The 13,933-nt window shown below is 37.0% G+C and overlaps 1 protein-coding gene across 1 annotated transcript; it reads right to left on the bottom strand.

Annotated features, from left to right (window-relative positions):
- Positions 1–26: 26 nt before the first annotated feature.
- Positions 27–2,682, bottom strand: LOC135140376 (scavenger receptor class B member 1-like). Its single transcript, XM_064070875.1, has 6 exons — positions 2,470–2,682; positions 1,750–1,841; positions 1,529–1,692; positions 1,333–1,474; positions 1,075–1,281; positions 27–1,027 (listed from the first exon to the last, which is right to left on the bottom strand). The coding sequence occupies exons 1-6, from the start codon at positions 2,642–2,644 to the stop codon at positions 164–166; spliced, it is 1,644 nt and encodes a 547-aa protein (XP_063926945.1). The 5' UTR covers positions 2,645–2,682; the 3' UTR covers positions 27–163.
- Between the last annotated feature and the right edge of the window lie 11,251 nt (positions 2,683–13,933).

The raw sequence follows: 13,933 nt of genomic DNA, 5'->3' as shown, positions 1-13,933 counted from the left end.
TTTGATTTTTTAATAAAATAACACGCTTTATTTATTTATAAATATATATATATTAATATAAAAATTATGGTGGAAATTCAGTCTTGGTTCAACTATGACGTAGTTGTCCAAATTTTGGACGGAGTTTGGTCATTTTTCACAGAAAAATGGTTAATATTGTGGGTTAGACCCGTTCTTCTTCGGTTCGTAGCGGCCTTATGCTACTCGTCCTAACCCTTCTGGTCCAGCGGTTCTTCAGGACCAATAAAATACAAAATAGGGTCACCCCCATGGTGAGTAGGCACCCATATTTCAACCCCATTTCCACGCTCCGTAGGGTAAAAGTGGAGTGGAAAATGATCCCAACCATGTCTTCTGGAAGGGTCTTGTCTTCCAAGGAGTAGTCAAACCAAGCGATCGGGAGGATGGTCCCATCGTCAAACATCTGCACTTGACTGATCCCAAAGGCTTTATTGACTTGGACGTTGACTTGGATTCGATTTTTCCCTGACATGGTGTACCCCAAAGTGGGGTGCAAGTCAATGTAGCTTTCGTACTCCGGTGACGATTTTAACCCTGTCACAGCCTGCTTTAGGGACGGATCGGCGTTATAAAAATGGGGGTAGGAAATGAAAAGTGGGGCCCCGAAGAAGCACGACGTGGCGTTGAAAACCCCCTGAGGGGGGCACGCGTTGTCCAAGTCACAATAGCACTGATTCGAGGGGGTCCTATCTGGACTATCGAACGCCTTATTCGAGAGGGCGTACCGATAAGCCGGGATTTTTCCATCGAGTATTGTCACTTTCTTTTGGAAATCGTACGTCAGAGGGCGACACATATCTTTCAAATAAACCTGAAGAGGGCGCCTATTTCGTACTAATTTGGGTGAAAAAATCGAGCCATCCGTGGACGAACTAAAGTCGTTACATTCGGCGGTTGACCATTGGTTGAGGTTTGACTCACCATTGACTAGCTCAAACCTTCCCACTTGATTAATGTCGGTCTCGCCGTTGTTGATTGTGACGACGTCATCGCGGGTGCCTATGGCCTGTAACGCGATTGGTTAAGTCGGAATGGAGGGGTTAAGTCACTTACGTTGCCTAGGAGACCGAAGCGCTCTTTCATGTGTTTGTTTTGTAGCTTCATGTAGCTTTTCGCGAGGGCGTAGAGGTTATCTTCGTACCCGGTGATGATCCTGTCGGCTGGTAGACTCAGGAAGGGTTGGGCGTTCAAGCTGTTGAGTAGCCCGGAGAGACCGACTCGGGCTAGGAAAGGGGCGTGTTTATTGAGGGCGGCGGCGGTCTAAAATCGTACTTGAGTGTGACTAGGGTGGCAAACGAACCGACTACTTACAAATAAGGGTATGTTGGGGATGATTACTCGGTCGTTTTGTTTCCGCCCTTTGGATAATTCCGGCATGAATTTGTAGACGCGGTGCTCCTGATACGAGAGGTGGCTACCGTTCACTTTTATATTGACCCGTTCGAGAGTTTCTCTGGAAAGTTGTAGTTTGTGAGTGTGATTGTGGAAAAGAGTAGGCCATGCTTACTCGTATACGTATGGTCCTAATTCTTCGACGTGCAGCTTTTTGGCGTTCCCGATTTCGTACTGGGGCACGTTCGTGTAGTTGAACAGGTAAATCTTGGCCAGGGGCTTCGGGATGGGTTTTTGCCACATGTTGAAGCTTTGTTGGTTGGGGCGAATCGCCAAATTCTACAAAGTGAGGTTATAACCTCCCCTTCGCCGCCATGTTGGAGTGGGGGTACTCACCGAAAAAACCACATTGTCGAAGGCTTCGGTGAACCACATCGCAATCATCCCCGTCGTGCTCAAGATGAACAACAAAAGCAGCCCCGACAGAACTAAAAAACACAATTTAGTCAAGAGTGGCTAAATTCAAGCCCTTATACCTACAAATCCCGGTTTTTTGTACATTTCGAGAATTTCGCCATACGACTGCGAAATTCCAGAAAATCTTACTTTAATTATAAATAGACAATTGAAAAAAGGTGGGATTCGTAAAATAAACAGCGGACACTAATAACAAACATTGCAGGTAAGTGCGACAGCGAAGGTCAAACTAGTTACTTTATAATTATCGGGATTTTTATCTAAATATAGGTTTAATCGATTTCAAAAAACGGCGACTTTTGAACTTATATCTTAATAAGGCTTGATATTACAAGCTCGGTTGTGTTTTGGTTGACACGGAGATAACCTTTCAGTCTAGACGCGGGTCTTTGGAAAACGTTTCTACTTTCTGAATGAAAATTAGATAGCGATGGAGTAACAATTGTGAAAAAAATATTGACGCAGACAGCGTTCGCAGAATAATCGATTCGTTGCGATAAGTAAATGGATCACGCCACCCCTGCAGCCGCCATTGCGACATGGACCAATCGTGACGCTCGTGCTAGTCGTAATGGCGGCAGTAGGGGAGGCTAGTTAAAATTGGTTAAAATTAGTTAAAATGAGTTAAAGTTTACTCACGCCACAGCTGCTTGGTCTCGATTTCGTAGCCCATGATTTGTCTGCGGTCCTTTTGCATTTTTTCGAAGATGTCCCTGGTGAGGGCTGGCCCTTTGCTGAAGATCTGGCCGCAGCTCTTCTCCAAGTTGGAGGGTTTGAGCGGCACTGCGTACGTTTCACTGGTTCTTCGAGACATCACTATCACTCACTGATCTTGAACGAATGATGAGTGTCTTCTTCTCCGGCGATATTTATAAAAGAGCTTATCAAAATCAACGCACACCGAACACAAATAACCCTTTCTTATCGGTGTTTTACTATTTTCAGTGAAGTCAGGCGATCTGGTTGTTTTCGAAAAGGAGTGACGTTGGGAGGCTGACGCAGTTGGAGTGGTTTTTTCAGAACTTAGTCGCTTATTAGGATTTATTTGCGTTATTACTTAAACAAAATAACGGTTTTTTCGTTTTTACTTCATTTTAATATTTTCTCGACGTGGCATGACTTCTAGAGTACGAAAAAAGTGGTCGCCCATTTTCGTCTGTCTGTTTGTCTGGTGTCTGTATCCATCTCTGAAACTACTGGACCAATTGTTGTGAGTTTGGCTAAGGACTACAAGGATTTCAGGAATTCCAAATAATTAAAAAAAGCTAAAGAAGCCGGCCGTTTAAAAATTCTAGAGATTTCAGGGATTTCAAAAATTCTGAAGATTTCACAGATTCCAAATATTTAAAAATTGGAAAGATGATAAAAATCCTAAAGATCTAAAAAATTTTAAAATTCTAGAGATACTGAAGTATCTAAAAATATGAAAATCTGATAGCTCTGAAGATTATAGAAATTCTAGTGATTCTACACTCTAGAGATTCTAGTGTTCAAAATTTCCATAGATTGGAAAAGATCTAAAGACTCTAAGGAATCTAACGGGTCAAAAACTAAAATTCTGTTTCGAATACTTGAAAGATTCTAGAGGTATTCCAAAAACCCAAAGATTCTAAAACTGCCAAAAATCGCGTGAACTCTTAAAATGTCAAAGATTTCAAAGAAAACAAAAATCGTGAAGAGCGGAAAAATGCTTTCCTTAATTTTTATAAATCCTAAAAGCACTGCATTCCTTGAACATCCTAATGATTATTGTTAAGTCTTGGAGACTGTAAAGATTCCAGAGATTCCAAAAAATCCAAAGATTTAGACTCCTGAGACCTATAAATTTTAGTGAATTTCAAAATTTCGGTTTGACTGCACCCTGACAATTTTTGAAATTTTAGAAAATGTGGAAATTCAAGTCATTTTGTGTACTTCGGAAAATCAAAAAAATTGGGCTAATCTGGAAAATCAAAAGAAAATAAAAAAAATATATAATATTCGCCAAAATCACTTTTAACGGGTCTTAGCCCCACCCACCTCCCTCTCTTTTCTTAAAGGATAACTCATTTACTAAAATCAGTTTTATCTTAGCAGGTGCTAGTAGCTGTCAAGATAAGGCTGATTTTGGCAAATGAGATCCCTCTAAGAAAATAGAGGGCGAGTGGGCGGGGCTAGCTCTTGCTATGGTAAGAGTGATTTTGGCAAATGAGATAACTTCTAACAAAAGAGAGGGTGGGTGGGCGGGGCTAGGACCTGCTAACAGAAAACTGATTTTGGCAAATGAGTTATCCTTTAAGAAAATTAATTAAATTATTGCTTAACCAAAATATCTGGAAGCTCAAGATTGTTTTAAATAATATATAATTTGTAAAAAACGCATGAGATCTTAACATGACAAAAATTTTAAAGACTCCAAAGACTAAACAAAACAAAAATCCTAAAAATTGAAGAATTCTTCCTTTAATTTTTAGAAATCCTACAAGTATTACGGGTCTTGAACACCCTAATTATTATCTTTTAAATATTGGAGACTGCAAAGATTCCAGAGATTCCAAAAATTCCAAAGATTTAGACTCTCGAGATCTATTAATTTTAGAAAAAAATCTGAAAAAATTTAGAAAATGTGGTAGACCTAGAAATCTTGACAATATTGGAAAAGGTTGCATTTCAAAATTGTGGTACAAGGGTATAAATGGAGCCTGATAATTTTAGAAATTTTGGAAAATGGAAACTCTGTTTTTTTTGTGTACTTTGGAAAAGATGAAAAATTGGGCTAATCTGGAAAATTTGAATATTCTGTAAATTTTGAAAATTTTACAAAATACGAAAATTCCCAAAAATCAAAAGAAACTAAAAATATATATATATAATATTTGCCAAAATCACTCTTAACATGTACTAGCCCCACCCACCCGCCCGCTCTTTTCTTAGAAGTTATCTCATTTGCCAAAATCACTCTTATCTTAGCACCCACTAGTCCCGCCCACCCACCCTCTCTTTTCCTAGAGGTCAAGATAAGACTGATTTTTGGCAAATGAGATATCCTCTAAGAGAAGAGAGGGTGGGTGGGCGGGGCTAGTTACTGCAAAGATAAGAGTGATTTTGGCAAATGAGATAATTTCTAAGAAAAGAGAGGGTGGGTGGGCGGGGCTAGGACCTGCTAAGATAAAACTGATTTTGGCAAGTGGGTTATCCTCTAAGAAAATTAATTATTGCCAAACAAAAATACCTAGAAGCTCAAGATTGTTTTAAATAATATGTATATGATTTGTAAAAAACGCATGAACTCTTAACATGACAAAAATTTGAAGAAAAAAGACTCCAAAGACTAAACAAAACAAAAATCCTAAAAATCTGAAGAATTCTTCCTTTAATTTTTATAAATCCTACAAATATTACGGGTCTTCAACACCCCAATTTTTATCTTTTAAATCTTGTAGACTGTAAAGATTCCAGACATTCCAAAAATTCCAAAGATCTATATCTCTTGAGATCGATAAATTAAAAAAAAAATCTGAAAAAATTTAGAAAATGTGGGAAAAATGTGGTACACCTAGAAATCTTGGAAATATTGGAAAAGGTTGAATTTCAAAATTGTGGTATAAGGGTATAACTGGAGCCTGATAATTTTCAGACATTTTGGAAAATGGAAATTCTGGTCCTTTTGTGTTTTTCGGAAAATCTGAAAAATTGGGCTAAACTGAAAAATCTGAGCATTCTGGAAATTTTAAAAATTTTCCAAATTACGAAAATTCAAAAAAATCAAAAGAAACTAAAAAAATATATATAATATTTGCCAAAATCACTCTTAACAGGTAGTAGCCCCACCCACCCGCCCTCTCTTTTCTTAGAGTGTATCTCATTTGCCTAAATCAGTTTTTTCTTAGGAGGTGCTAGTAGCTGTCAAAGTAGGACTGATTTTGGCAAATGAGATATTCTCTAAGAGAAGAGAGGGTGAGTGGGCGGGGCTAGGACCTGCTAAAATAAGAGTGATTTTGGCAAATGAAATAACTTCTAAGAAAAGAGAGGGTGGGTGGGCGGGGCTAGTTCCTGCTAAGATAAGAGCGATTTTGGCAGAAGCCACTCCATAAGAAAAAAAGAGGTTGGGTGGGCGGGGCTAGTACCTGCAAGATAAGACGACTGATTTCAGCAAAAGACGTATCCTCTAAGAAATTTAATTAAATCATTATAAGATAAGAAAAGACACTAGAGGCTTCAAAGCACTTTCAAGTTCTTTCCAAACAAAAATACCTAGAATCTCAAGATTGTTTCAAATAATATATAATTTGTAAAAAATGCATAAACTCTAACATGACAAAAATGTTAAAGACTCCAAAGACTAAACAATACAAAAATCCTAAAAACCTAAAAACTGTAAAAATCTGAAAAATTCTTCCTTTAATTTTTATAAATCCTACAAGTATTAAGGGTCTTGAGACTGTAAAGATTCCAGAGATTCCAAAAATTCCAAAGATTTAGACTTTCAAGATCTATAAATTTTAGAAAAAATCTGAAAAACTTTAGAAAATGTGGGAAAAATGTGGTAGTCTTAGAAATCTTGAAAATATTGGAAAAGGTTGAATTTCAAAATTGGGGTGTAAGGGTATAACTGGAACGCGATAATTTTAGAAATTTTGGAAAATGGAAATTCTGGTCATTTTGTGTAGTTCAGAAAATCTGAAAAATTGGGCTAATCTGGAAAAATTGAATATTCTGGAAATTTTGAAAATTTTGCAAATTACGAAAATCCCCAAAAACCAAAAGAAACTAGAAAAATATATATATAATATTTGCCAAAATCACTCTTAATAGGTACTTGCCTCACCCGCCCTCTCTTTTCTTAGAAATTATCTCATTTGCCAAATTCACTCTTATCTTAGAAGGTCCTAACCCCGCCCACCCCCTCTGTTTTCTTAGAAAGATCTCATTTGCCAAAATCAGTTTTTTGTTAGCAGGTGCTAGTAGCTGTCAAGATAAGACTGATTTTGGCAAATGAGATATCCTCAAAGAGAAGAGAGGGTGGGTGGGCGGGGCTAGTACCTGTTAGGATAAGGCTGATTTTGGCAGATGACATACTCTCTAAGAAAAGAGAGGGTGGGTGGGCGGGGCTAGTATTTGATAATGTAAGACTAATTTTGGCAAATGAGTTATCCTTTAAGAAATATAATTAAATTATTTCCAAACAAAAATATCTAGAAGCTCAAGATTGTTTTAAATAATATATAATATGTAAAAAACGCATGAACTCTTAACATGACAAAAATTTTAAAGACTCTAAAGACTAAACAAAACAAAAATCCTAAAAATCTGAAGAATTCGTCGTTTAATTTTTAGAAATCCTACAAGTATTACGGGCCTTGAACACCCTAATTATTATCTTTTAAATCTTGGAGACTGTAAAGATTCCAGAGATTCCAAAAATTCCAAAGATTTAGACTCTCGAGATCTATGAATTTTAGAAAAAAATCTGAAAAAATGTAGAAAATGTGTAGACCTAGAAATCTTGAAAATATTGGAAAAGGTTGCATTTCAAAATTGTGGTACAAGGGTATAAATGGAGCCTGATAATTTTAGAAATTTTGGAAAATGGAAACTCTGTTTTTTGTGTACTTTGGAAAATATGAAAAATTGGGCTAATCTGGAAAATTTGAATATTCTGTAAATTTTGAAAATTTTACAAATTACGAAAATTCCCAAAAATCAAAAGAAACTAAAAATATATATATGTATATATATAATATTTGCCAAAATCACTCTTAACATGTACTAGCCCCACCCACCCGCCCGCTCTTTTCTTAGAAGTTATCTCATTTGCCAAAATCACTCTTATCTTAGCAGAAACTAGCCCCGCCCACCCACCCTCTCTTTTCTTAGAAGTTATCTCATTTGCCAAAATCACTCTTATTTTAGCAGGAACTAGGCCCGCCCACCCGCCCTCTCTTTTCTTGGCGTGTATGTCGTTGGGTAAAATCGATCTTATTTTAGCAAGTACTAACACCGCCCACCCCCCCCCTCTATTTTCTTAGAGGTGTCTCATTTGCCAAAATCAGTTTTATGTTAACAGGTGGTAGTAGCTGTCTAGATAAGACTGATTTTGGCAAATGAGATATCCTCAAAGAGAAGAGAGGGTGGGTGGGCGGGGCTAGTTCCTGCTAAGATAAGAGTGATTTTGGCAGATGACATACTCTATAAGAAAAGAGAGGGTGGGTGGGCGGGGCTAGGACCTGCTAAGATAAAACCGATTTTGGCAAATGAGTTATCCTTTAAGAAAATTAATTAAATTATTGCCAAACAAAAATAACTAGAAGCTCAAGATTGTTTTAAATAATATATAATTTGTAAAAAACGCATGAACTCTTAACATGACAAAAATTTTAAAGACTCCAAAGACTAAACAAAACAAAAATCCTAAAAATCTGAAGAATTCGTCGTTTAATTTTTAGAAATCCTACAAGTATTACGGGTTTTGAACACCCTAATTATTATCTTTTAAATATTGGAGACTGCAAAGATTCCAGAGATTCCAAAAATTCCAAAGATTTAGACGCTCGAGATCTATTAATTTTAGAAAAAAATCTGAAAAAATTTAGAAAATGTGGGAAAAATGTGGTAGACCTAGAAATCTTGGAAATATTGGAAAATGTTGAATTTCAAAATTGTGGTATAAGGGTATAACTGGAGCCTGATAATTTTAGACATTTTGGAAAATGGAAATTCTGGTTCTTTTGTGTTTTTCGGAAAATCTGAAAAATTGGGCTAAACTGAAAAATCTGAGCATTCTGGATATTTTAAAAATTTTCCAAATTACGAAAATTCAAAAAAATCAAAAGAAACTAAAAAAATATATATAATATTTGCCAAAATCACTCTTAACAGGTAGTAGCCCCACCCACCCGCCCTCTCTTTTCTTAGAGTGTATCTCATTTGCCTAAATCAGTTTTTTCTCAGGAGGTGCTAGTAGCTGTCAAAATAGGACTGATTTTGGCAAATGAGATATCCTCTAAGAAAAGAGAGGGTGGGTGGGCAGGGCTAGGACCTGCTAAGAAAAAACTGATTTTGGCAAATGACGTACCCTCTAAGAAAAGAGAAGGCGGGTGGCTAAGATAAGACTGATATTGGGAAATGAGATACACTATAAGAAAACAGAGGGCGGGTAGGCGGGGTTAGTTCCTGTTGAAATAAGAGTGATTTTGGCAAATGAAATAACTTCTAAGAAAAGAGAGGGTGGGTGGGCGGGGCTAGTTCCTGCTAAGATAAGAGCGATTTTGGCAGAAGCCACTCCATAAGAAAAAAAGAGGGTGGGTGGGCGGGGCTAGTACCTGCAAGATAAGACGACTGATTTCAGCAAAAGACGTATCCTCTAAGAAATTTAATTAAATCATTATAAGATAAGAAAAGACACTAGAGGCTTCAAAGCACTTTCAAGTTCTTTCCAAACAAAAATACCTAGAATCTCAAGATTGTTTCAAATAATATATAATTTGTAAAAAATGCATAAACTCTAACATGACAAAAATGTTAAAGACTCCAAAAACTAAACAATACAAAAATCCTAAAAATCTAAAAACTGTAAAAATCTGAAGAATTCTGCCTTTAATTTTTATAAATCCTACAAGTATTACGGGTCTTGAGACTGTAAAGATTGCAGAGATTCCAAAAATTCCAAAGATTTAGACTTTCAAGATCTATAAATTTTAGAAAAAATCTGAAATAATTTAGAAAACGTGGGAAAAATGTGGTAGACCTAGAAATCTTGGAAATATTGGAAAAGCTTGAATTTCAAAATTGGGGTGTAAGGGTATAACTGGAACGCGATAATTTTAGAAATTTTGGAAAATGGAAATTCTGGTCATTTTGTGTAATTCGGAAAATCTGAAAAATTGGGCTAATCTGGAAAATTTGAATATTCTGGAAATTTTGAAAATTTTGCAAATTACGAAAATCCCCAAAAACCAAAAGAAACTAGAAAAATATATATATAATATTTGCCAAAATCACTCTTAATAGGTACTAGCCCCGCCCACCCACCCTCTCTTTTCTTAGAGGGCATCTCATTTGCTAAAATCAGTTTTATCTTAGCAGGTCCTAGCCCCGCCCACCCACCCCCTCTTTTCTTAGAAGTTATCTCATTTGCCAAAATCACTATTATCTTAGCAGGAACTAGGCCCGCCCACCCACCCTCTCTTTTCTGGGCGGGTATGTCATTTTCCAAAACCGAACTTATTTTAACAAGTATTAACCCCGCCCACCCCCCTCTATTTACTTAGAGGGATCTCATTTGCCAAAATCTGTTTTATGTTAGCAGGTGCTAGTAGCTGTCAAGATAAGACTGATTTTGGCAAATGAGATATCCTCAAAGAGAAGAGAGGGTGGGTGGGCGGGGCTAGTACCTGTTAGGATAAGACTGATTTTGGCAAATGAGATCCGTCTAAGAAAATAGTTCCTAGTTCCTGCTAAGATAAGAGTGATTTTGGCAAATGAGATAACTTCTAAGAAAAGAGAGGGTGGGTGGGCGGTACTAGTACCTGCTAAGATAAAAGTGATTTTGGCAGATGACATATTCTCTAAGAAAAGAGAGGGTGGGTGGGCGGGGCTAGTACCTGCTAAAATAAGACTGGTTTCAGAAAATGAGTTATCCTCTAAGAAATTTAATTAAATTATTGCCAAACAAAAATACCTAGAAGCTCAAGATTGTTTTAAATATGTAATATATAATTTGTAAAAAGCGCATGAACTCTTAACATGACAAAAATTTTAAAGACTCCAAAGACTCTAAACAATACAAAAATCCTAAAAATCTAAAAACTGTAAAAATCTGAAGAATTCTTCCTTTATTTTTATAAATCCTACAAGTATTACGGGTCTTGAGACTGTAAAGATTCCTGAGATTCCAAAAAATCCAAAGATTTAGACTCTCGAGATCCATAAATTAAAAAAAAAATCTGAAAAAACTTAGAAAATGTGGGAAAAATGTGGTAGACCTAGAAGTCTTGGAAATATTGGAAAAGCTTGAATTTCAAAATTGTGGTATAAAGGTTTAACTGGAGCCCGATAATTTTAGACATTTTGGAAAATGGAAATTCTGGTCATTTTGTGTACTTTGGAAAATTTGAAAAATTGGGTTAGTCTGGAAAATCTGAATATTCTGGAAATTTTGAAAATTTTGCAAATTACGAAAATCCCAAAAACCAAAAGAAACTAAGAAAATATATATAATATTTGCCAAAATCATTCTTAACAGGTACTAGCCCCACCCACCCACCCTCTCTTTTCTTAGAAGTTATCTCATTTGCTAAAGTCAGTTTTGGCAAATGAGATAAGTTCTAAGAAAACAGAGGGTGGGTGGGCGGGGCTAGTCCCTGCTAAGGTAAGACTGATTTTAGCAAATAACGTATCCACTAAGAAATTTAATAAAATTATTAAAGAAAATGCACTAGAGGCTTCAAAGCACTTTCAAATTATTTCCAAACAAAAATACTTCGAATCTCAAGATTGTTTTAAAGTTTTAAATAATATATAATTTGTAAAAAATGCAAGTATTCTTAACATGACAAATATTTTAAAGACTCCAAAGACTCTAAACAATACAAAAATCCTAAAAATCTATTTTCTTAGAGAATATGTCATTTGCCAAAATTATTCTTAACAGGCAGTAGCCCCACCCACCCACCCTTTCTTTTTGTTAGAGGGTCTCTCATTTGCTAAAATCAGTTTTATCTAAACAGGTCCTAGCCCCGCCCACCCACCCTCTGTTTTCGTAGAACTTATCTCATTTGCCAAAATCACTCTTATCTTAGCAGGAACTAGCCCCGTCCACCCACCATCTCTTCTCTTTGAGGATATCTCATCTGCCAAAATCAGTCTTATTATGACAGCTACTAGTACCTGCTAAGATAAAATTGATTTTGACAAATGAGATAACTTCTAAGAAAAGGGAGGGTGGGTGGGCGGGGCTAGGACCTGCTAACATAAGACTGATTTTGGCAAATGAGATACGCTCTAAGAAAAGAGAGGGCGGGGCTACTAGCTGCTAAGATAAGACTGATTTCAGCAAATGAAATATCCTCTAAGAAATTTAATTAAATCATTATAAGAAGCGACCTAGAGGATCCAAAGCATTTTTAATTTTTTTCCAAACAAAATTACCTAGAATCCCAAGATTGTTTCAAGTAATATGCTAAGAGAAGAGAGGATGGGTGGGCGGGGCTAATTCCTGCTAAGACAAGAGTGATTTTGGCAAATGAACTATCCTCTAAGAAATTTAAATAAACTATTGCCAAACAAAAAATTGCAGTGATTCCAGAGATTTCAGAGATTCTAAAGATTCCAGAGATTCCAAAAATTTCAGCGATTTAAAGACTCTTGGGATCTATTAATTTTAGAAAATCTGGAAATATCTAGGAAGTGTGAAAAATCTGGAAGACCTAGAAATGTTGAATTCTGACACATCAGAGGGCTCAATTATAGAAATTCTAAACATTTTACTGAATTAAATAATAATTTTTCGAAGTTGTATTTGTTCGACTGTACTTTAGGGGCTAGGGAAGTTCTGCCGAAATAACTTTCAAGCAATTTTTTTCTATGTTAAAATGACATTAATATAGATGTAAAGCTCCATAATTTAATATTTAAATAAATAAACAAATAAATAAATGCGTAGATAGATTTAGGGAGAAGTGCTGACAACAGACGTCATAATAAATTCGCAAAAGGCAAAAACCCCAAAACAATTAATCTTCGCTTTAGGGTCATTCAATATCCATCAACTTATTTGTTTGTTTTTCGTAGTAATTGCACCAATTAATCTACAATTTATTTATTGGTCTCAAATTTTCCGGTCCGGAATAATCCGCGCGTAATTAATCACTTTCGGCGCTCTTATCAACAAAAAAGCGCCTCCCCGCCCGGCGCCATCGCGCCCTTGCCACCCGCCAATCGCGACCAGGTGCCCAGCGCGCGCACCTGCCTCCCCTCGCGCGGCCATCCCGACCTTGAACTCCGCCAATAGCGCCCAGGTACCACGCACTCGTCGCCTCCTCGACTCTCAAGCGTGTTATTTCCAACAAAAAAGCGATAAGCGCGATGTTTTGACTAGTGGCACGTCCGGTTGCCACCGACTGGAAACAGCCAATCGCAGCCGCTAAAAAACGCTTTACGTAATCGCTTGCGTCTAGACGGCGATCATCCGATGTGTTTTTGTTTTGACAAAATCGAGCGCGTCGTGTGCCGGCGTACCTGAAAAATAACTCGCTGGCGCCCGACCAGGATGGAGATCATGCGATGTTCACGGCCATAAAATTCGTTGAATCGGCAATGTTTTCGCGGAATTTTGCCACTTTTGGGTGTTTATCAGACGTAGACGGGTGATTAGGTTTGTTTTTAAACAGATTGATTTGGGGTTTTTATGAGGAGTTGCGGCTGGCGCTAACGCGACCTTTCACCCCTGTGGGAGACGATGTTCGGGTCACGTAAGGCCAGTGGAGGCTAATTGGTCTAGTTTTTGTGGTGGAAGTTGGTTTTCCAAGGTTTTCCGACTGTTTTTCTTTGGTAGAGGGGCGCAGCCATGTGCCGAATTTAGAAGGTCGCGCGATTAATGGACCTTATAATCTTGAAAAATTGTTTTATAAGGAGTGATAATTTTTTCGCAATAGTGGCGATTATTCGAGAAAGTGTTTCAATTATGGGTGATATTGATTGGGAGTGTTGTGATAAAGGCGGTGAAACCTGCCCAAAAAGACCTGATGAACTTGTTATCAAGGTTATTAGTACAAATATAGTGTTAAAAGTAATTAATCTAATTTATGAGTTTTATTGCCTCGGACTTGATTATTGGAGTGTAATTACTGCGATATGAGGAGTGTTGAGTAATTGAATGGATATTACATCACTTTGGTTGCGAGTTTTTGCAAAATGGATCATTAATAAGACAGTTTAGTGAAAATTTCTGCCATTTTTCAAAAATCGCCAAGTTGAAATGTAGCTCACTTGCTAAGCACCCTTGTATGATAGTGTGCAGGAGCACCATCCTGTTAACTCTGCAGCGCCATCTATTTTTCATCACGTGAATTTAACGTTTTATAAAAGTTTACACATGTTTTAATGGTTGCCTATCGCCCACCAT

Source organism: Zophobas morio, unplaced genomic scaffold (genome assembly GCF_036711695.1).
Source record: "Zophobas morio isolate AGI-343-1 ecotype UQ-CSIRO unplaced genomic scaffold, CSIRO_AGI_Zmor_V1 ptg000040l, whole genome shotgun sequence".
Classification (NCBI taxonomy): Eukaryota; Metazoa; Arthropoda; class Insecta; order Coleoptera; family Tenebrionidae; genus Zophobas; species Zophobas morio.
The sequence above is the reverse complement of the archived record's forward strand: the minus strand, read 5'-3'. Positions and strand labels throughout refer to the sequence as shown.